Consider the following 21,910-nt stretch of genomic DNA (forward strand, 5'->3'; position numbering starts at 1 on the left):
TTGCTCTAGCTTACACAGGTTTTTCCAATATAATTTGCACGGGCCCTTCCCACACTAGAAATCCACGGAAATTTGTCAATAATTGGAAAGCACACTTGCAACAAACTCTTTATTTTTATATAGGAAGATCCCTAAACCTCGTCCACAAAAAAGACTGCAAACCTGCAGCTAAATTCTGCTAAGTGAGCAAGTCCGAAGCACTCATCCCAGGAACACTTGTTAGTTATTTCATGCTAATTTTTACGAGGAATTCAACAAGTTATTGCTCACCGCTCTGGCAACTAGGACACAAATCCTTGGAATAAAAGAAGAGGTTGGATTTCATTTCCAGTTGCTACACTGAACATTAATGCAGCAGACATACTGTACACAAGGAAGTCTTCTGCACACTCAGAAACAAGACTTGCCTTGAAGGCCCTTTAAAAAGTGTGTTGTGTGTTGCAAACATCATACGCGTGAATGTCCCAGAAGCTCGAGACTGACTTGTACTACCTATGAATCAGACGCAGTCCACAAGCTCACCTCAACCTCAGAGCACCTGCAGGCTACGATCCATAGTTGATGGACTGTGTTCAGCTCGGAAAGTCATGAGGCAGGAAGCCCTGTTCCAATATGAACCAGAACCACACACACATTTCCCCTAAAATAGCTGCATCTATAGGAAGCGGTTGCCTCCAGGCTGGCTGTGCAGTCAGGAAACAACACTTTGATGAACATGCCAGTTTGTATCGCTGACTGCATTTCCAGCTACGCAGCATTTCCTCTTCTCCACGCCCAAAGTCACACAGTAATTTCTATTTTACTTAAGGCAGAGCTGGTGAGCAGCTGAAATCCGCAGCCTCTCAGATGCATTCCATTAATTACAAGGCACACATAAGCCTCCAAATATTTTATAGTCTCTCCCCCAAAGCGAGGAGGAATCAAAGGGGCATGCATGCTTTAAGTAGCTTGCACAGAATATGTAGAAGAGTAAAGAATGGAAATTGAAATTATCGGTCTCTAACATGTATGGGATTCTTCCTCCCCACCCCCACCCCCAAACCTAGCTCAGAAGAAAGGTTTTCTTTAAAACAGTGTCTGATTTTAGCTCCAGCCAGGAAGACAGAGAAAAAAAAGTAAGACACGCTTTTTTGGTTTCCACTACTAACTCAGTGTACTTTATTTACCTGCAGCCTACAGCTGAACAGCCAACACTGGACAGAGTTCAGTAGCACTGAGGAATGATCAGATCTCCCCTTCACACACCCATCTCCCCAAATTCAGGAATGGCTTTCGTTTCGTGGGTGTCCCCCAAAGGAAAAAAAGGCATTAAGATAAGGTGGACCCAGGTTTGTCAAAAGCCCATCTTTCAGACTCATGCTGGAGCTTCCTGCTTAGTCATCACCTGGTCTCTTTTGGTACACTGGTTCGAGAAGTCAGCAGTGGGGGCTGCAATTCTGAACCTGGCACTGGAAGGCACGCGTCAGATACCCTGTACAAGAAACTGGCATGCTTGCTTTCCATTGAGGATGGGCAACTGAAGAGGATCCCAGGACGAGCCTGGGGAAGTGTGGAGCCGGAGAAGGGATGGGAGTGGATGAGGAAGGGTATTTTTTGTTTTTTAAAAAAGAAATGCTTCTTGCAAGGCATTAGATTTCCTGACAAGGCAAGGTTAAAAAGCACCCATCTTTTAAAAGCCCCTAAGCATCAATAGCTGCATAGTTAGAAGCAGGTGCGTCTTATTCCCCCCTTCAACCTTTGTCTAGGAATCCTAAACAGCTATAGAACAGCTGCCTCTCCCCCTTCCTTTAAATTGTTTTAAATGTTATAGAACTATAGAATTTAAACTGGTACACCTAGAACATAGCTGCCCATATCTGAACTGCTCTCTTTTGTAAAAAAGAATAATAATGAAGTAACATGGATCTCCTGTTTACTGGAAAGACCAATAGAAAAAAAAGTAGTACTGGGGGAATGTTTGACACCATTTTATTAATCTTTAACTGCAGTGGAAAAATATAACCTTTTACAAGTGCCATCCTGTGTAAGCTCAAGTCAGTATATATATATTTATATAAATTTTTCCTTTTTGAAGTGCAGCAAGACTAATACCATATTCAGAATCAAATAAAGAGAACCAATAGGCCAAGAGGTTTCCAAATCGTACTTTTATCTTTTTGCTTTGTTTGAACATTTGAATTTCATCCTCATTTTTTGCAATCCAAAATATTTCCTGAAGGTTTCTTTTTCTCATTTGGACTTTTGTTTCCTTTTTTTTTTAAACTCTTTGGCACAGTTGTGTGTGGTTCGGGCTACTTTGTTCACGCCAAGAGAGGGGCTGTGTCCCTTTGGGTTTTTGTCGTTGCCAATTTTTTTTTTTAGCATAGTTGTTTTGTTTTAAAGCCTTGCATCCCATTTGGAGAATTGGATCCTAATCTCTCTACTAATACGTGAGAGTTGTTTTTTTTCTGGACACCCTCCCCGCCTCCCCCCCCCTGCCCCCTTGGTTTCTACATTCACAGTTGAACAAAATTAAGGAAGGAAAGGCGCTTTTTAATGAAACAAGATCGTGAAAAAGTGTCACGACGGGAGCTTTGAACATCCCACCAGCGTTTCTCTAAAGAAGCCCTATTACGGAGCAACTTCTCTTCCCCCCCTCCCCCCCTTAAACTCTTACTCTTCTGCCGCTTCAAGTAGACTGAACTTTGTTAGTTTTATGAAATGCAACTGCTAACCTCTTCAGTATTTCTCTTATTTTTTTGGGAAAGATTAACTGCAATGACTTAAAAGTTGAGAATGTAGATATCGCCTCATTCACACACACTCACTCTTGAAAGAAAATCCTTCACCCGTCCCGTTTCTCTCGTGCTCTCTCGTGCACTGACAAGTGGCCAAAAACTCCCCTCCCGAAAGGTGAGCTGGGGTTCCCACTGCCTCCTCTTTCCAGCAACGAAAGCCAGACCTTATTATATGAGCACTCGGAATTGACTCTGAAGCTAGCTTTCCTCTCTCTCTCTCTCTAGACTAATTCATCTCCCTCTTCACTGGCGACAAGACACAGAAGTTAGTCCTTTGTCTCTTGTCAGAAGAGACCGCATTGAAGTATGGAAACCAATCATTTTCCACTTCCTGGAGGCAAGCGATGACAAGGTTTCGTTGCTACGCAAGTCAGTGATTAGCTCCATTAACAGCGCTGCTGCCGTTTGCCGTGGCTGGATTTTCACCGTGGTGTGTTTTAAGCCTCTCACTCACTCATCCTCTCATTCCCAAACACTCAGCATCCGTGCACACTCCTCACTTCCGGGTTGGGTTTGTTTTCTCAATAGATTGGAGATTATCCAGTGGGGGTCTCAGGTGTCATCCCAATGGTAACAGATCTGTAAGAGAAGGGATATTGTCAGCGGGAAAAGGCCACTCAAATTCTGGAATGTTTTGTAAGCTTCATGCTCAGCCTAAGCGGGTCTTCACCACTGCTTCATGTAAACTGGGAGTGGATGGGGAGGGAGTCAGTAGGAGAATCCTTTGGGAAGAAGGGCAGGACATAAATTTAATAAAAAATTAAGTAGTGGAAGAAAAGCTCTCTTTCAACTTTCCAGTTTCATTGATCTTCTCATTGAGAAACCCCTGATAGGTTTCTAATGACTTCTAGGGTTTTCAAAACACAGTTTGTAAGCTCCCAAGTTCACACATATCGAGGTTTAAACTAAGGACGTGCAGCATATGACATGCTGCACTATAGCACACCCAATTCCACTTCCAATAAGCTATACAATCTACAGCACTGTATGCCCAGGACTGAGAGACTCCATAAAAAGGTAAAGGTAAAGGACCCCTGACAGTTAAGTCCAGTCACGAATGACTCTGGGGTTGCGGCACTCATCTCACTTTACCGGCCGAGGGAGCAGACGTTTGTTCGCAGACAGTTTTTCTGGGTCATGTGGTGAGCATGACTAAGCTGCTTCTGGCGAAACCAGAGCAGCGCACGGAAACGCCATTTACCTTCTCGCCGGAGTGGTACCTATTTATCTACTTGCTCTTTGACGTGCTTTCGAACTGCTAAGTTGGCAGGAGCTGTGACCGAGCAACGGGAGCTCACCCCGTCATGGGGATTCGAACCGCTGACCTTCCGATCGGCAAGTCCTAGGCTCAGTGGTTTAGACCACAGTGCCACCCACGTCCCATTATTGATTATGATTATTTTCCACAATTCATTCTGATGGGCTTCCAGCCTGACAGAATTTTTCAGCAAGTGGTGGAAAAACACCAGATGAAAGAAACTGATCTTTACTGAAGGCTTAAAGTCCTGAGGCCGACATTAGTCCCTGCATCTCTAACAAAAACTATGTAGGTGAAGCTGCTTTGAGGAACAGAAATAGCTTCTTTACCAAGCTTGATTCTTCAGTTTTCTCAGCTCTTTAGTGGCCCAGGTAGCAAGTGTCTTTGTTTTGTTCGTCTTTGATCTCCTTCCTTCAGTTAGCAGTTCGTGTATCATGGGCCTAGCTTCTACCAACTTGAGGACATCTTTCCCAAATGCTGTGCACAAATCCCTACGGGAAACAAACAAGGGTACAAATAGAGATCTCTTTATTAATGTGTAAGCTGAATGAGGCTCCTCCTAGCCTTGATCTCAAGTTAGCTGCCATTTTTGAGTTTATAACTTTCTGTTCCACAGAGAAAAGGGGGGGGGGGGAGCACACATACGGACTGCTATGGACAGGCCCTTGCTACAGTTACCCAGAACTATAAAATAACCTCCCTGTAGAAGTATGACAATTTAAGCATGGCCAAGCTCAACAGAAAATACTTTTGGAGACTTAGGATATTGCTGCAGATATTGCTGCTTTTCTGCTGGGGTTTCAGTGTTGTTGTTTTTTAAGAAGTCTTTGCTTATTTATGTTCTTCTACTATTGTTAAGCCAACTCAAGTATAGTTACGAGTCAGAATATCATTGAAGGACAACATCACTCTAGCAAGGTACCACAACCACCAGTTTGGCTCAGACGGCTGATGTCTAAAGACTGTCTTTGCAAAATGAGTTCACCTTCAGTGAACTGGTCATCCTATTCCACATCAACTGCAAATTTAAAGGTGTGCTTACAAACTACACATACTTACTGTAAAGTCCCTTAACGCTGCACCATGTAAAACTTAAGCCAACGCTTGTGAAAGTTTATTTTGGTGGTGGAGGCTCCATGCTTAAAATACCTCATTTTGCCTTTATGGTAAATGTGATTCACAGGGGGCACCTAAGGTTCAGTGTGGTACTTCCAAATTCCCCACTTCCCAAAGCACAAATAAGTTGTCGGCATTTACCCTATGAGCCCAGTTGCGCAGGCTACAACCCCATCAGTGTGATCTTCATCTGTGGCAATATGGTCAATGAATGACAAGATGAATTCTACTCTGGGCTGCACCAGCATCACATCCGCTGAAAAGAAAGCAGCATTTAGTTTTATTGGTTGGCTGCACAGCTATTTTCTGCTTGCTGATATTTAAACTTTTATTTAAGCACCCAGATCCACCACAGACAACCTATGGTCCAAATGAAACCCACAATACTCTCGCCTCCCCAACACACACACACACACACACACCCCACCTCACTCGCGACTGCTGGCTCCAAGAACAATATTTCTTTTAAGTGACTACACACACACACACCATGTTAAGTGGCCAGCACACACATGGTGAGCATCCAAGTTTGCTGCTATTTCGGTCAACATGGAGTAGCCTTTCTTCTTGAAAACCGACACAGGTGTAATTGTATTGCAGCCACAGAAGGCAGCAGTCAACGGTCCCAGAGCACAGCAAGTAGGAGACACAGGTGAGTGACCCAAGGCAACAGATCTCAGGGTGGGATTGCCTCTTCTGCAGCCCTTCATTGTGTAATATTTAAGACTAACGGCTTCGTAAGAACAATGGAACGTAGCCCTTTTAAGATACAAGGTGATGAGAAACTAGCCCAAAGGTCATCTGCTGACTCTGCCCAACTTTCAGATCTCCTGGCCAGATTTTCAATTCAATAAAACATTTTCAACAGCCTACTCACAGATGTGGCAATTAACACAATATACTACAACTCCTCTGAGAGCCCTTGAAATAAGAACAAGGCAATTTAGAAATTTGGACAGAGTGTCTTCTCGCCCACGTTACACTTCACAGGAGCCACGTGCAAGTTGGTTAAATTAAAGATGTTAAAATTGTTCGCCCAACTTTAAATACTCACGATGCACATTCTCTTGATCTCCTTTCAGCCCTTGGATGATTCCTGTGTAGGCTTCCAGACAGCCCTCTCGCAGTTCATTCAGGTAATCCACCATGTCATAGTCAGACTAAGGCAAAAAAGCACAGCGGCAATCAGTCTGGGGTGGTTATGACAGTGCAACACATCTGCACAGCAGCCCAGGTTTCCAGGCCTTACCTTATCAACTTGGGCTTGGGAAGCCTGTTGTAGGGTATTCAGTACAACTTCTAAGTATTTCTTAAATTCCCCTCCAATTGCAAGAACAATGTCACCAAACACCGAGAGAATCTGGGGCTTCACAGATCGATGCACATTTTCGTTCTGTAAGGACAAGGAGCTATTTTATTCAAGGCATGAAACCTTGAACAATTATATTAAGTAGGAAAACATTTCGCGTCTCTATTATACTCTATCCTGAAAGTACTGAAAGCTTATTCCAGTTTTAACCAAGCAACCTTGTTAAGATTGTTTGTATGTTTACTCAGAAATAGGTTGGGGTTCAATGGGACTAAGCCCCCCAGAAAGAGTACATAGGATTGTGATCCTGAGCTGCAGGAGAGGTAGATTTATTTTTAATTTATCAAGATGCATTAACTTTTGTGAAAAGATAAAAAGACCCAGGTGTTACACAAGCTTTATTCGTGTATCTTGCCCTTGGCCTTTCCAGTTTTGGCAAAGTAGGTACAATATTCCCAGTCACTGTAGAAATATCCACCGCTGGATTAGAGTCTTCTTTTGCAATTGTGACTTTTGACCCTCACAGTATGTAAGCATCGGGAAGGGAGAGGAAGAGTAAAACTCCATGGCACACGGAGATCAACCAAGAAAACTCGTGCAAGACAAAAGCTTCTTGCCTAGAAGAGTCTCTTTTGCCCCAAAACCTAGCCAGCATAGCTACTTAATGTTTACACCTGTTAGTCTTCCAGCATGTTAGGGATGTCTATTTAGAAGCCTTTTTTCCTCATTTCTAGATCGTTTCTGCCAGCCTCCTTGTTCAAACAGCTAACTAGGAGGAGGCACTCACCCCCAAGTTTTCTAAAAGCAGCTGCATAACTTCGTCACAAAAAGGCAGGATGTTGGACTGCAGAGCCCGGCACAAGTCACCCACAAGGCCCACTGCAGCCAAACAGACCTGTGGAGAGAAGAGAAAGGCATTACACCCACCCAATCCGTGAGTCACTTTCACCCCCCTCTAGTGCTGATCATTATACCCGTGCCCTATTAAAAAGGCTAAATAAAGCCAGCAAGGCAGGCAACGGCTCAAGTGTGACGCGCCTGGAAGAGTCATAGCTTTTGCTAACTGTTTTATGCAGAGTTACAAGGAGCGGGAAGGAGGCAAGCTGGTTTGCTGGCTGGAAAGAAGCAATACTTGGGAATCAGTTTGTAGTGCCAAATACTTGCCAGGAGCAATGCCCTTCCCTGAACTCTCAACACCAAACTGAATTACTAGTGAGCTACATCCATCTATCAAATAAACCCTCTAATCAAATCAGTTTCCAATTCACCATATCCCACCCCTTTTCCCTAGCCTAGCAAATATTTTCAAGACTTTGGAACTCGATGCCCTTACACAGTTCTCTACGAATCCAGCAACTTCTAAGCAGGTATCTCAGTTTGCAGTACCCTATGCTGAATTTTAAACCATATTTGTATCAATTTATGCTTAAGCTTTCAATCTGGACATGCAGCACTATGGGGGCTCTCAGGAATGCACCTCCTATCCAGTAGCTGTGGGTGGCGTAGGGTGATCTGCAATATCAGGTTCCCTTCCCGTGCTCATTCTTTAAATATGGTCCCTGAAAACTATCCAAAGTTTTCCTGGCATATTCCAATTTAGTTTTAATTTAGAGTATTATCATGGAAATGTAGGATTCAGACAAGCTGATGATTATGATGATATGTGTGTGGCTTTATATTATTGTTACAGATCTAAATAGGGGGGTCTTTTTGCCTTCCCTAGTAACACAGAGGTTGTTGAACTACAGCTCCCATCAGCCCTCACCAGTACCCATTCTGGCTAGGGAATACAGGGCCTTGTCATCTAGCCCTGTCTGGAGGGCCACAGGATATCCACCTGCTGTGGCACTATAATCAAGTGTCTTTGCCTGCCCACCACGCTACCAATAATTCTGCACCTTTGCTAACCCATGGTTTGATTTCAAAGTAAGTGTGCTACTATGGCATGCAATTTTTGACTTGGACTAATAAGCGAATATCATGTAGCAGGACTGTGCTCCTGATGGGAAGCTGTTGCTTTCTATGGAGGTTGATTCCTCTTCTGAGCTTTAGCACTATTTAAAACGCACAGAAGCCCATAGAATCTTTTCACCAGATTATACCCTGGGGCCCTCTAGAGCATTGGTGAGGAGCTGCACATAATTGACAGTAGGATTTCAAGGCAACTGGAATCAGCAAGGAAGAGCAATTGGGAAAGAGACAAAGTGCCTTTCAGGTTTCTATAGCCTCAGGATTATATTGTTAAAACAAGCAACCTGTTCAGGTAACATCTGTTTATTGTTCTGATCAGTAACTGTTTGTTCACCTCTTCCATGCAACTGAAATTACTGACTGAACTTCTTGCTGATCTAAACAATGCTACCTAGATGCTACTGAGTAAAACATCTCAGCTCCACACATTTCATTCCCTCTTGCTCTATGAAACTAACTCCCCACCATACTCTTATTGGAGTAAGCAGGTTTTCTGAAGCCTAATTGTGACATGGGGTACAGGGGAGACTGAGAGGCAAATAAGTTTCCAAATGAGAAAACATCAGACCTTTGGGCTGGTCGCTCCCCACCCCCTTTCCTAGGGCAGCTTATGTGTTCCAAATCTCACACCACGCAGGCCAACTAAACCCAAGAAAACCAAAACGTTCTGTGAGTGAACAGAGCCTTACCTGGTATTCAGCGTAGTTCTTCAACCCAATGCTCAGGAAAGGTTTGAAGGCATCCATGTACTTGAGAAATTCTCCTCCCAAAACTAAAGAGAAGGTGGGGGAGACAAGAAAGTTTGGCATCTAAAATGAAGGCCCTGAAGACCACAATCTCCACGTTTGCCCTCTACATGTTGCTAGACTACAGCTCCCATCATCCCTGACCATTGGCCATGTTTGCTGGGAATGATGAGAACCAAATCCAACAGCATCTGTGAATCCACATGTCAATAACACATTGTTGTTAATGTTACAGAGAATTGAGGCTACTTTGATATTGCATCTATACTTATCTAGATGGCATATCTACTTCTACAGTAGCTAGAATCTGCGGGTCTAAAAAGCGCCCCATAAGACCTCCCCTCCACCCTGTCCTCCTCCTCTCTTCTGACAAGAGAACCAAGGATGATTTCAAGGTCACACCAAGGCTTGCTGCAGATGGAAAGCACACTGCCCAATCCTAAGATGGTGAGTAAACTGGGAGTCAGCGCGTCACAGGCTTGTGTGCTTCTCTGCCTGGGCACATGGTCATTCCACCATCCCTTTGCATCTCAGAAACAACTGTGCTGATGCCAGCTGTGTGAACACAAGTGTCAATGGAGACTTCAAGACATAACTAGTTTCCAAACAAAAAGAAGGGCATGGAAAAAGAGACCCCTGTTAGTCCAAAGGCTGTGTTAGTGCCCCAAGCTAAGTGAGATTTGAACCCTGGTGTTTTATACCCAGAACCCACATCTAATCCACCTAGGTTTCTTATTTATGCGTACACTATTTCTTGTTCTTTTTCAGCCATCTCCAAAAGACAAACGAACAGCCATAGCAACAATGCTCTTTCTTTTAAAAAAAATTGGTATGAAAGGCACACAAAAAGACGATCAACTGTTGCAGTCTAAACTTTAGGATGAATCATTTCTCATCTACTATGTGGTTATTAGAAGCGTCAGAAGGAAGAGGAGGAGTGGTGGTGAGGGCTCACTGTGATCCACTCAATACTTTTATTTTTCCATTGAAATTTTTCTACCTAGTTAATGCAGGTGCTGGAGAATGGCAGGTTGTGGGGCTGGATGCCAAGATGCCATGGGCCACATCCTGTCTACAGGTCAGAGGTTTCTCACTTTTGATATATAGGCATCGGGGGGGGGGAGTCCAGAAAACTAACATAACTGGATCTACTCTTCAGTATGCAACAAATCAAGCAACAGAAAGCTACTCAATGATAAAATAAAAGTTGGGCATTACAGATACCAACCTCTTCTGAAACAAATTCCTTATTAATCTCAAACTAGTTTAAAGCCATTACTTCACTTTGACAGTGTGCATCAAAATGCTATCCTGCTCTTCAGGTTATCAGGGTGGCATAACCACTGGAAAAAGCTTTCTGAACAGGTAACTGTCTAATAAAACTCTCCACACCTCAAACAGTGATAGGGCAATTGTATGCATGTCTGCTCAGAAGCCAATCTCACAGTACTTAATTGAACTTACTCCCAGATGGCTGTGTACAGCATTGCAGCTTTAGCTACATTTTCCATAGGAGCATCCCTTATAAGCATTGTTAGTATAGGGCAAGGAGCTTTAAGAAATACACATTATGTACTAAATTAAATGGCGAGTCTTGTTTTTTCTTTAGTCATAACTGCTATGTGCAATTTTGTTGTTAGCCATGTGAATAGAAAAACAAAACAGAAGTCAAGATAGAGGTCTGCCTCTCTCCGTAAGGAATATGTGAAGCCATAAAAGGACAAAAAAAAAAGCTGATGAAAACTTAGCAGCATGTGGAAGGTGATAATCTTGTGTTTGACCTTGTTTCTAGAATTCCAAGGCACCTCCAAAGCTCAGAATGGCTGTAAATGAGCTACACAGGCTTCCTCAGGTACAGAAGAAAGGTGGAAGGCTCATACCTGCGATGGAAGTGGAGTTGAGGTCCTCCAAAGTAGCAAAAACTCACTTTGCTTCCAAACAGCTCTGAAGTCTAGCACGGTCAGAGATGAGACCCTGCAGCCCTCACCTCTGCAGAAGGGAAGCATTGGCAGCAGCCACAAACTCTGGCTGGCTGCCAAGTGAGGCCCTAAAACTAAGTCCTATTATGCAATTACTATATACTAAAGCAGCAGGCAAACTTGACTACGCCACCCCAGGAGTCACTAAAAGGTGAATGTTTTGCTGAATGGCTTCCTGAAAAGAAGCATTTTACCCCCTCCCTACAAGTTCTATTCTGTCTTAACAGAGATCCCATGCTCCACATCCATCCTTTCATATTGTCCTCATTCTCACCAGAAGTTTACTTTTTCCAAGCAAACACTTCCTTGATAAAAGAGAAAGGAATAGGCAGGAAAGGATAGGCAGGAAAGAAGTTCCACAACACCAGGCTATTGACTACTACAGCTTGATGGTCATCCAACCAATTAAAGTACCACTGATTCCTGGTACAACCTCCAGCAGTTCTCTCCATGGCCATGGCTCCCCCATCCTCCACTTTCCTACCCCAAATATAGCAAGAAATGCCAGACGTGAGATTGGTTTTTGGATCATTACATCATTCTGAGAGCTTCATGGCCCTCAAACATGCACCTGCAGACCGTGGTTTATATACTGAAGAATCATTCCCTCCAAAGACAACCCTGAACAGAATAAAGCACTGACCTTCTACCAAGGTGCTGACAGCCATGAGGGCATCTTCTTGGACACCTCCTGACCCTGCTGTGCTTTGGAACATCCTCAAGAGAGATGCCATCACCACATCTGAGATCTGCAAAGCATCTTGGTGCTGCACTTTACGAAGGACGTTCTGGGATTTTGGAGAGAAAAAGAGACCTTAAGACAGAGGCTCTCAGATCAGATTTTCTCCCAAGATGTCAGCCCCCCCTCCAATTCTATATACACCCCCACACCCAGAGGTGAACAGCCATGAACTCTGCAGATTGAGTTTATCTATGTGTAAAAACATATATTAAAAAATTTAAATTCAATTTATATACCACTCTCTATCTGAAGATTTCAAGGCAGTGTTCAGCATTAAAAACATATTTTACATAGCATAACAATAAAACACAATAAAACAATCGCAGAAAAATTCATAACAACAGTCCCCCCCCATCCCATTTAAAAGGCCGTAGATTGTTTAATGGATGAAGGCCTGGGTTAAGTGGGATGTTTTTGCTTGGCACCTAAAGACATGCAATGATGGAACCAGGTGAGACACTCTGGGGAGAGCATTCCACAAATGGGGAGCCACCACAGAAAATGCATGTAATGAAGAGGATCCAGTATCCGGAGTTTTCAAACTGGTACTTTACTGTTCCTTCACTGCAGATGCTTTCTCTGGGCAATTCATTTTAGTCCAGGAGTAGGTCCTGGCTGGCTTATATCTGACCTTAAAATACAACTCTGCAGCAGAAAGAATGATGGGAAATCCGCTAGCTTTAATAGGTTGCCCCTATTGTGGTGCCCTCTAGATGTTGCTGGACTCCAATTCCCATCAACCCCAGCAATCTGGCCAATGGTGAAGATGATGGAAAGTTGTAGTCCATAAACATCTGTAGGGCACCATGTCAGCTACCTCAGTGCCTTCCGGTATTAATCTTCTACTGCCTCACCACCTTTCCTTAAGACACCCTTTCAATTAAGTGATGAGCTGATATTTGGACAAGGGGCACCCCCCAAAAAAGAAACATACTGTGTTCCATACCCCCTGTTAAGATATTTCTAGGCAGCCTTCTTATTCACAACTTCAAAAGAAAAGAAAATATCTCACGTTTGAGTTACAGAAGTATTCCTGGAGACACTTGTGAAAAATCCCAACTTGTATCTGTTTTCCCTTGATCTCTCCTCACTAGCCCTCACGCTAAGTACTTTTGTATGTCCTCACGCTGCATATAAATTTAAGAACAAGTTTTTACCTGTAAAGTGGCACACAGCAAAGACTGCAGATCATTGAACTGGATTCTATCAGACGTGCTCTGGATATGGGACTGAAAAGAAGACATATATCCAGATGTCATAATTAGGAATAGCACAGTGCATCAATAATTCTATAACCAGAACAAACTCTGGTCTCTTATGATTATGTTAGGTGAAAGCCTATGTTTACATGGCTATACTGTGGTTAGAGGGAGATAAACACATTTAAATCAGGGCAAAATAACTTGAATCAACCAATCGATCATTTTATTTGCATGCTGCCTTTCCAAAGTTAAAAGCATTCTCAAGGCAGCTTACAAAATATGCACACTTGGAAATCCCACTACAGGCAGCAAGTGGTTCTTATATTCCAGTCTTTGTACATACTAAGCCCCATCCCCCAAAATTGATAGGTGAACTTTGCAGGAAATGATAGAAAGCATGTAAGAAAACACAAAGAACTACCTCCACTATCACTGCAAAGTTATATTACTACTCCATTCGGCACTACTCATCTGTTGGGGCACACATCAACACTTTTTTGCCATCCAGCTAACCTCCATTTGGAGCACTTGCTGTAGCCGTTCCATAATGACTAAAGTTGTCTTCTGAACAGCAGGGTAACAGTCCTTGGCACTGTTTTTCACTATTTCCATCAGAGCTTCATAAGCAGCACTCCTTAGGTTATTCTGGTGTCCATCAGGCCTGAAGTAGAAAGAAAAAGATTGCTTTTAACCACCTAGAGAACACAATTCAAGTTAAATGCTAACCATCATGGCATGATTTAACTTTTGTCCACCTCTCTACCGGCATAACTGAAATGTGGATTAAAGGCAGATCAAACTGAAAGCAACGGGAAGAGCCAAGCAGGCAACAGATGTGGTTAATTGGGCAGTCTGGCCATGGTCAATCTTTCCTTTGCCATAAGGGTCTTTTAGGAAAAAGGGGCTCTTCCTGTTGGCACAGGTACCACTGCCTGGCAGGGGTGGCCAGAGTGCTTTTATCCTCACTTCTACAATTCCACGACAACAGAGCTCTTTCAGAAAGTCTGCTCCACTTACCTGTGGGGAGGAGTTGCGGTGGACTGCGTGGCCACCCCCTCTCCTCCGGGGGACAAAGTTCCGTGTTGCCCAGGGGATCCTGGCCACATCATCACCAGCCAGCCAATCCAGTGGCTGGGGGCGGGGCATGGCCAGGAACATTTAAGCAGTCAACTCAGCCAATTATTTTTTGAAGTATAAAGCATGATCATAGCTCAATCCAGAAATAGGCTGAAAGCCCATAAAGTACTTTCAGGTTGCAGGGTGTGTTGAGAATGGCAGTCCAAAAACATATGGGGGGCACAAAGTTGGCAAAAGCTGCTGTACATTGCATAAATGGGCAAGACAAGGTATTTTATAAGACCATATTAAGGGGCAGATATGCACAAGATCTCAAGTTGGCATACAATGAAAGGTTGCCAAGTCTGAGACAGCGCACAGCCAGCTAAACAAATGCTTTGACTTGCTTTAGTTTATATGATTTTGCAATCCAATTTTGCTCTAGTACTTAAGAGAAGTTAGCTACCTTTCCTCTCTGCCTGAAGTAAAGTTCCCTTTTGGAACTGTGACATTATAAAACTCAAGCTTCAAGGCGCCTATGCCTAGGGCTGCCCACACCCTATGCTAAGAAAACCACAGCATTCTGTACCAGGATATCCCACTTTCTATGATGAGAGAAAAGGAATTTTGCAACCTGCACAATCAATGCATGTTAAGCAAACTTGCATGATTTTGTATGATTCTTCATATTTTATTATTTTACAGAAAACCCTGCTGCTTCTGCTAGTCATACATAAGGGCAAAGAGCCTGAGAGGGATGCTGCAGAAACTTATTCAGTCACCCTGACTTCTGAAATTCTGAATACACTGTGCACACGGCTTTGTGCATAACTTTGCAACAATGTGCATTTTATGTATATGCACGTGTGTGTGTATGAATGCCAACTTCTTTTTAGGAAACTGCATTCTGTGCTTTTCCTGCACTCATGTGGATGCATACAGTTCAGCCTCTATTGAAGTTTACTGATATTTTGCCTTAAACAGGTTTTACTAGGCCTACCTTCTCAACAGAAATATCTAAGGAGTTTGAAGCTGTGGGTTAAACCGCAGAGCCTAGGACTTGCTGATCAGAAGGTCGGCGGTTCAAATCCCCACCACGGAGTGAGCTCCCGTTGCTTAGTCCCTGCTCCTGCCAACCTAGCAGTTCGAAAGCACGTCAAAGTGCAAGTAGATAAATAGGTACCGCTCTGGCGGGAAGGTAAACGGCATTTCCGTGCGCTGCTCTGGTTCGCCAGAAGCGGCTTAGTCATGCTGGCCACATGACCCGGAAGCTGTACGCTGGCTCCCTCAGCCAATAAAGCGAGATGAGCACCGCAACCCCAGAGTCGGTCACGACTGGACCTAATGGTCAGGGGTCCCTTTACCTTTTTACAGAAGGGCAACGGCTCACAGCCTACAGGTTTCATTACCTGTCAGTGGTCTCTAATAGTTTCTGAACTATTAGTTCAAATGATGAGGATAAGCAGTACGTTGCAGGCTCCTCCTGATCATCAGCCACGTCAGCAGCTTCATAAGCAGCTTCTGCCAAACTAGAGAAAGCCTGAAAGACAGCAGATGTCAACAGCTTAGAAGGAGCACACTGTTTCAGGAAAGCATGTTCCGCTAGCAGAAAATCGTTTTCATTTGAATCTGACTCCATGCACCTCTCCTTTGCTTCCCTTATCCCCATTATATAAAATCAAATTAAAACAGTACTGTCACCACAACTTAGAATCAGCACAAGTTCTAAGCGGTTTCCTGCCCCACCGGCTGAACCAGGTGTGCATTGTACAAAACCTAAACACAACATCACTTCCCAATATTGCACCAATAAAAGCAACACAACCCCACCACTTTGACTCCGCACAGCTGCTGTTTCCCAAATACTAGGATCTGTCTTACCCAGCATACATTGGAGGCCACTCTAGGCTCTGCACCCAAGCCTTCAATTAGACACTGCAACAGTGGAGCGAGGTAAATATCGTTTATGGCTGCTTCCGGGAGCAGCTCGCAGATCCGACCCACAGTCCATGCAGTTGTATCTCTTACTACTACACTGGGGTCCTTCATTAATTCTATTAGGGTAGGCATAGCCTGGAAGAGAAATTGATAATTAAGAAGTCAATACTCTTTATTTTATATTTATATAATGCTTTTTAGATAGTTGGCGAAGGGACATTCTTTCTGATCTTGCAGGGGTAGGGGAACAAGCTGTTCTTCTCTGGCCAATAGCTCATCTTGCCATGGTATTCTTTTTGGGGAGGGATATAAATTTCCCTGTGGCTCTTGTCCCTCTGGCTAGTGACACACCAGTGTACTATTCCCTCATTTCTACAGTCTCAGAGGAACAAATTTTACCACCTTTTCTACCAAAAATAAAGGAAGTCCATACAGTATTTCCTACTGTCAGACATGACTCATGAGCTACACAGAAATGCACACAATGTTTAGCTTATTCATGTTCTTCAGGGCCTTTGACTTTTGTAGAAAAAGGCACATCTGGTAATTAAAGGGAATCTGAAGCAAATTGTCTTGCTGTTTGTTGATGTCTTGTTTGTTGTTTGTCTCATATACAAGAGCCAAGGTCTATTGAATTGCAATGCTGATTCTTTTTTATTATGCCACCTGTGACAAATGTGTTTGGTTTATATTGCTATGATTTGGTCTTTTATGGGTTATTTCAGAATGCATTTGTATGATTATTGTTTCATTGTAATTTTTTTTTTAAAAAAAACACACCACATTTTTACAGGTGACCAAGGACCACATATGGCCCCTATGTATATCCTACTTCACAGAGTGCAGTGAGATGTTTTCTAGTGAAATCTAAACAACTGGACAAATGGGCAAGCCAATGCCAATACTATGTGGCTCCAAAGTTCAAGCCCCCCCCCCCCACTACTGCAACATCTTACCTGAATAACAAGGGGTTTGAGCTGGTTGGGCTCTGGTCCTTCCAAAATGCATCCAAATGCCATGACTGCAGCATCTCTATATCGCCAGTCTGGGTTTTTTATGTGTTCTTTGATGAAGGGCAGAACATGAGGAACAATGTCATCTTCACAACAAGTGGCCAGGAGCATGAGGCAGACCCCAGCAGCTTTGCAGGGGTTCCAGTCATCATCATCGTCATTCTCATCCTAAGGTGAAAGGGACAACACCCAAATCAATCTCTGTTGGACTACATAAGCAAGGCATTACATTTTTGAAACAAGTTGGTAGAACTGAGAATCCAGGCCAAACTACAGTCGTACCTTGGCTCCCAAACGTCTTGGTATTCGGACGTTTTGGCTCCTGAACGCCACAAACCCTAAAGTGAGTGTTCTGGTTTCCAAACGTTCTTTGAAACCCAAATGTCTGATGGGGCTTCTGCGGCTCCTGATTGGATGCAGGAGCTTCCTGCAGCCAATCAGAAGCCGTGCTTGGGTTTCCGAACATTTGGAAGTCGAGCAGACATCTGGAACGGATTCTGTTCGACTTCCAAGGTACGGCTGTATACTGAGTCAATTTCACAAAGCAAAAAAAATGTTGGTTACCACACACATGAAGCAATGTTGACTGCTTTCCCAGTAGAAACTGGAAAGCTACCTTATAAACAGAGCACTCTTGTGGTAACTGCTTTATACAGTACAAGTAATATTTTTAATACTACAAAGAAGCTTAATTTGAACCGAAAAGACCCACTGCCTATACACAATCCTCCTGAATCTCTCATTTTGTAGTTTTTAATTAAAAACTCAGATGTAACAGCTTAATATAAAAGAGTAGCATATACTAAGGGACAGCTTCAGGTCAACAAAACTGAAGTATTGCTTATGTGTTTGCGAGAAATAAAACTTTATGAGAAGCGGAAGACACCTCCTGGTCCAGCCCTGAGCAGAGTGTTTATTCAAAGAGCCTGCCTCCTATTGGATGGAGTGGAGAGCACTCAAGAGTTCTGAGCCTCTATATGGCAACAAGTAGAGGGGGTGGTACATTGCTGATGAGTAGAGTGAATGCAATCTCACCACAGACCAAAGACTGCCATGTGTATTTCAGAGACCTTGTACAATAGCAAGTCATAGGAAAAGACAGTCCACTGTAGAATGGGGAACATTATTTTGTTAAGACCACACTATTCTTTTCAGGGGAGCAGGATATATTCCAACGCTGTTCCTTCAAACTTACAAGAACTGCTGCCACAGGCCCTTAACCACACTAACAGTGCACAGAGACGCAGGCATACCCATCACTTACCTGTTTGGTCAGTGTCTGCGTGAGAATTGGGACAAGGTACTGAAGTGCACCCTTGGCATAGAATTTGCTGGTATGCTCCGGTGGTTTTCCTTGCTCTGCTGCCTAAAAACAAAACCCACATTTCCATTAGTTTCAATCATCCATTCAAAATTGGCTTGCTTAATTGAAACTTTAAATACCACCTGGGCTCTCTGAAGATCACCTAAGCCCAGTTCACAGATCATATTAAACCATTGTTTAAAACTAAGAAAACCTGCTACACATCCCCCTCACAGACAAAACAAGCCAGAGTCTGGGTTGTCATGTTGTCTGGACATGGGCTTATCGCTTTCGCTGAACAGGTGGTAAGTCAAAACCAAATCTTGGTTGCTGCTTGTAGTTTGGAAGGAAATGTATGATCTGGTCATGTCCTATAAGTGAGCCTATTCTGGCCAGAAGTCATTGTCCGTGTTACCGTGATCCTAGGAAAATCACTAAAAATCTCAAGATGCTCACACTACATTCATTTATATTCCAGTGCTACGGACCTTGATGGTGGGGCAATGTAATAGGACTTTGTGTATCCTCTTGGTGGCTAAAAGTGTGATCTACATTGAAAGGAATAGGTGCCCCCCATCTCCAAAATGCTCAGGGGTCAGAGGACTTATTTACTCTTGCAGCATACGAAAAAGCAGTCTTCAGCAGGTGACACAAAGATACCAAACACCCAGACATCTGGATCTGCACCTTGAAATATTTGCATACAGTATATTCCTAGTAGGCACTACCAAAGCCTACCCCCTCCCTCTTCCCCCAAACCTCCCCCTGCAAGTATTGTTCTGTTTGTATTTGCAGGCGGCAACCAATCTGTGCAGGGGTAACATTCTTGACCCCTGGGCACTTTGGCGGGGCGAACATAAGCCCCCCTTGCCGGCCACTTCCGGGTTGCTGCAATGCGCCATCACGTGTCAATTGGACACTTGTACATCACTTATTGCTTGTACTTTAAGTTATAACACTACACTACAAATGGTTATCTTTATTTTTGGGTCCAGCAATATCCTCTTAAGAAGGAGATAAGCCCTGTCTCCTTCAAAGCTAATAGCACCTCCAGCTCTTAGGAAAGTTCGGTCTCAGCGTTATAGGTCGTCGCATCACTTTAGTCAGAGTGGTGCATGGTGTCTCATCATGGACCGAAGGCTGCTACAGAAAGTTAGAACTGTCACCCCCTGATCACTCACCTCTGATGCCTCAATAGCAAGGTCCATTTCTTCATCACAGACATTTGACCAGAACTCAATTCCTTGTAGAGCTACCTCATCAATGTCACTTTTCATAGCTTCAATTGTGATCTTTGGAGAGGGAGAGAGAGAGAAGGCATTTGAGATCATTGTTGGTGCTTTACTAAAGCAACTCACCTACAGTAAGTACCTACACTTCCGTTCTCAATTCCCAGGCTTGAATACTCACAGCAAAAAGTGCAGGACCCATATACGTCTCCATGTACTGATAATAGAGGGACATAATCTTCACCAAGTTCTGTAAGGCAGCTACTCGCACCTAAAGGCAAATAAAAAGACAGGACCCATTACCTTCATGGATGCTTTGTGGAAGCAAAAAAAGCTTATTGTTGCACCAGTTAAAGCAGTGGAACATGGATCCCCAAAAAATCTGCCGTTAATACTGCATTGGTTGACCAAGCAGCAATTCATGGTCTGCTTCCCAATTCTAAATGAGGGAAAAAAACTACTGGGAGACTGGAACAAAAGGAGGAATGTAAAGCATTTTGCACATTGTACCAGAGAAATAGCCTTTCTATGGTATTTTTAATAAGTGTCATAGTAATGAAAGATGTGAGCCTTCCTAGCTATGAAAAATAACCATTGAAGTCGACCATAGCATCACTGCAGTGCATTAAAAGCAGCAATGCCACAAGCTTTGCCATTTTGCCAGGGTTCTTCTCACAGCATTCTGAAAAGGCTTGGGAGAAAGGCAACCTGCCTTACTCTAAAGCACCCATTCTTATGGAATGCCTACACAGCCAAGCTCTTTAAATGCTCGTTTTCTAACATTTTTCAAGACACGATTACTTTGTCACAACCCAGGACGATTTCCCACAAGACTGCTTTGTCACAACACCAGGGAAGAACATTGCCGCAGGGCATCGCTTCAAAATGCCCGTGTGAATCATACTTGGTTATGGACAAATAAGTACAATCATTTGCCAAGCAACAATTTAACGTGTTGAGGATTTGATGCATTGAATCTGTTGGTAAGCTAGTGATTCTGCCAAGTGGCAAGGAGAAATTGATGACTCCCAATTTCCTCCTCCAGACTTCCAACCAGCTGCAGAATTCACCATTTGGCAGGAAGGATGCTACCATGTAGCAACCACTTGATAACCTATGTGTGCAACCTGCTGGAAGCTGCCTTAAAGATGACTTGATCAAGTAAACAATTAACAACGCTAGCAGGATTGACTTAATAAGACTTGTAATGATGAAAATTCTACCTTTTTACATATTCTTTAAAAAATTGTAATCAGAAATGATGAAACGTAATCAGGAAGAAGTACAAAATAAAATAAAATGACAAAATAAAAATTAAAGTAACCATGAGACGGGAGGGGCAGAAGTCGACTAGCTCATATGAGCAAAAATAATGTGAAAATGAAGATGTTTAAATATTGTAAACTGAAAACTTAATAAATATTATAGATATGTATAAAGATGACTTGATCAGGTACAGTGGTGCCCCGCAAGACGAATGCCTCGCAAGACGAAAAACTCGCTAGACGAAAGGGTTTCCCGTTTTTGCGTTGCTTCGCTAGACGAATTTTCCTATGGGCTTGCTTCGCAAGACGAAAACGGCTTGCGCTTTTTTTTAAAGCCGCTTGAAGAGGCGCAGTTGCGACGGACCGTGCTTCACAAGACGAAAAACATCGCAAGACGAAAAGACTCGCAGAACGAATTCTTTTCGTCTTGCGAGGCACCACTGTATAGCTTATTTTGTTCCTATGGTGAATTATCAGCTGTATTCACCTTATATTTCATAATAATGCTGCAGACAAAGCACCAAAAAGCTTTCACCAAAGGCAAGGCGTCTTGTGCTAATGCTCAATGCAGCACATCCCCTCCAGTGGCCTCTTAGAACCAGCAGGGTTGCAGCCTGCATAATTATGGGGCCACATGACCTCAGTATCCGCAGTCTGTTAGGACAATCACCATAACTGAAGTTACGAGAATAGACAAAGGTTCACAATCAGACCCATTCCCAGTAGACAGCCAATCGTGGTAATGAGGCAGCCACATATACTCAGGAGTGATCCAACTGCAAAACCCAACACCGCAATTCACAAAAGGTATGAACCAATGACTTATTAGCTGCCGGAGCTGAAAATGGAAGCATGATCTGGATTACCTGCTACTGCCAAAAAAGGAGCACTGCTATTCCACCTCTTACAAGCTTCTAAGCAGCATCTGGCTGTCACAGCTGGAAACAGAATGCTGGGCTAGACAGACCTTTGATAGCAACTGGCAAGCATCACCTCTGCAGGTGTA

The 21,910-nt window shown here is 43.4% G+C and overlaps 1 protein-coding gene across 2 annotated transcripts in view; it reads right to left on the minus strand.

Moving 5' to 3' along the window:
* Window positions 1-1,951: 1,951 nt before the first annotated feature.
* The window catches only part of KPNB1 (karyopherin subunit beta 1), a gene marked incomplete at its 3' end in the record, with an annotated part of 32,234 nt that continues 12,275 nt past the window's right edge, over window positions 1,952-21,910 (minus strand). The window contains exons 7-22 of one of the 2 annotated variants that reach the window (XM_081166244.1): window positions 19,821-19,910; window positions 19,592-19,702; window positions 18,372-18,473; window positions 17,051-17,275; window positions 16,038-16,229; window positions 15,566-15,696; window positions 13,614-13,761; window positions 13,056-13,127; window positions 11,800-11,944; window positions 9,121-9,203; window positions 7,248-7,355; window positions 6,401-6,544; window positions 6,206-6,311; window positions 5,293-5,407; window positions 4,365-4,526; window positions 1,952-3,356 (exon numbers count right to left, since the gene is read on the minus strand). In XM_081166244.1, the coding sequence (XP_081022370.1) occupies window position 3,356; window positions 4,365-4,526; window positions 5,293-5,407; window positions 6,206-6,311; window positions 6,401-6,544; window positions 7,248-7,355; window positions 9,121-9,203; window positions 11,800-11,944; window positions 13,056-13,127; window positions 13,614-13,761; window positions 15,566-15,696; window positions 16,038-16,229; window positions 17,051-17,275; window positions 18,372-18,473; window positions 19,592-19,702; window positions 19,821-19,910 (1,935 nt within the window). Of the gene's footprint in view, window positions 3,357-4,360; window positions 4,527-5,292; window positions 5,408-6,205; window positions 6,312-6,400; window positions 6,545-7,247; window positions 7,356-9,120; window positions 9,204-11,799; window positions 11,945-13,055; window positions 13,128-13,613; window positions 13,762-15,565; window positions 15,697-16,037; window positions 16,230-17,050; window positions 17,276-18,371; window positions 18,474-19,591; window positions 19,703-19,820; window positions 19,911-21,910 lie in introns of those variants that run through there. The other variant, XM_081166243.1, reaches the window with a different exon arrangement.

Source organism: Podarcis bocagei (genome assembly GCF_964188305.1).
Source record: "Podarcis bocagei genome assembly, chromosome: 13".
Lineage (NCBI taxonomy): Eukaryota > Metazoa > Chordata > Lepidosauria > Squamata > Lacertidae > Podarcis > Podarcis bocagei.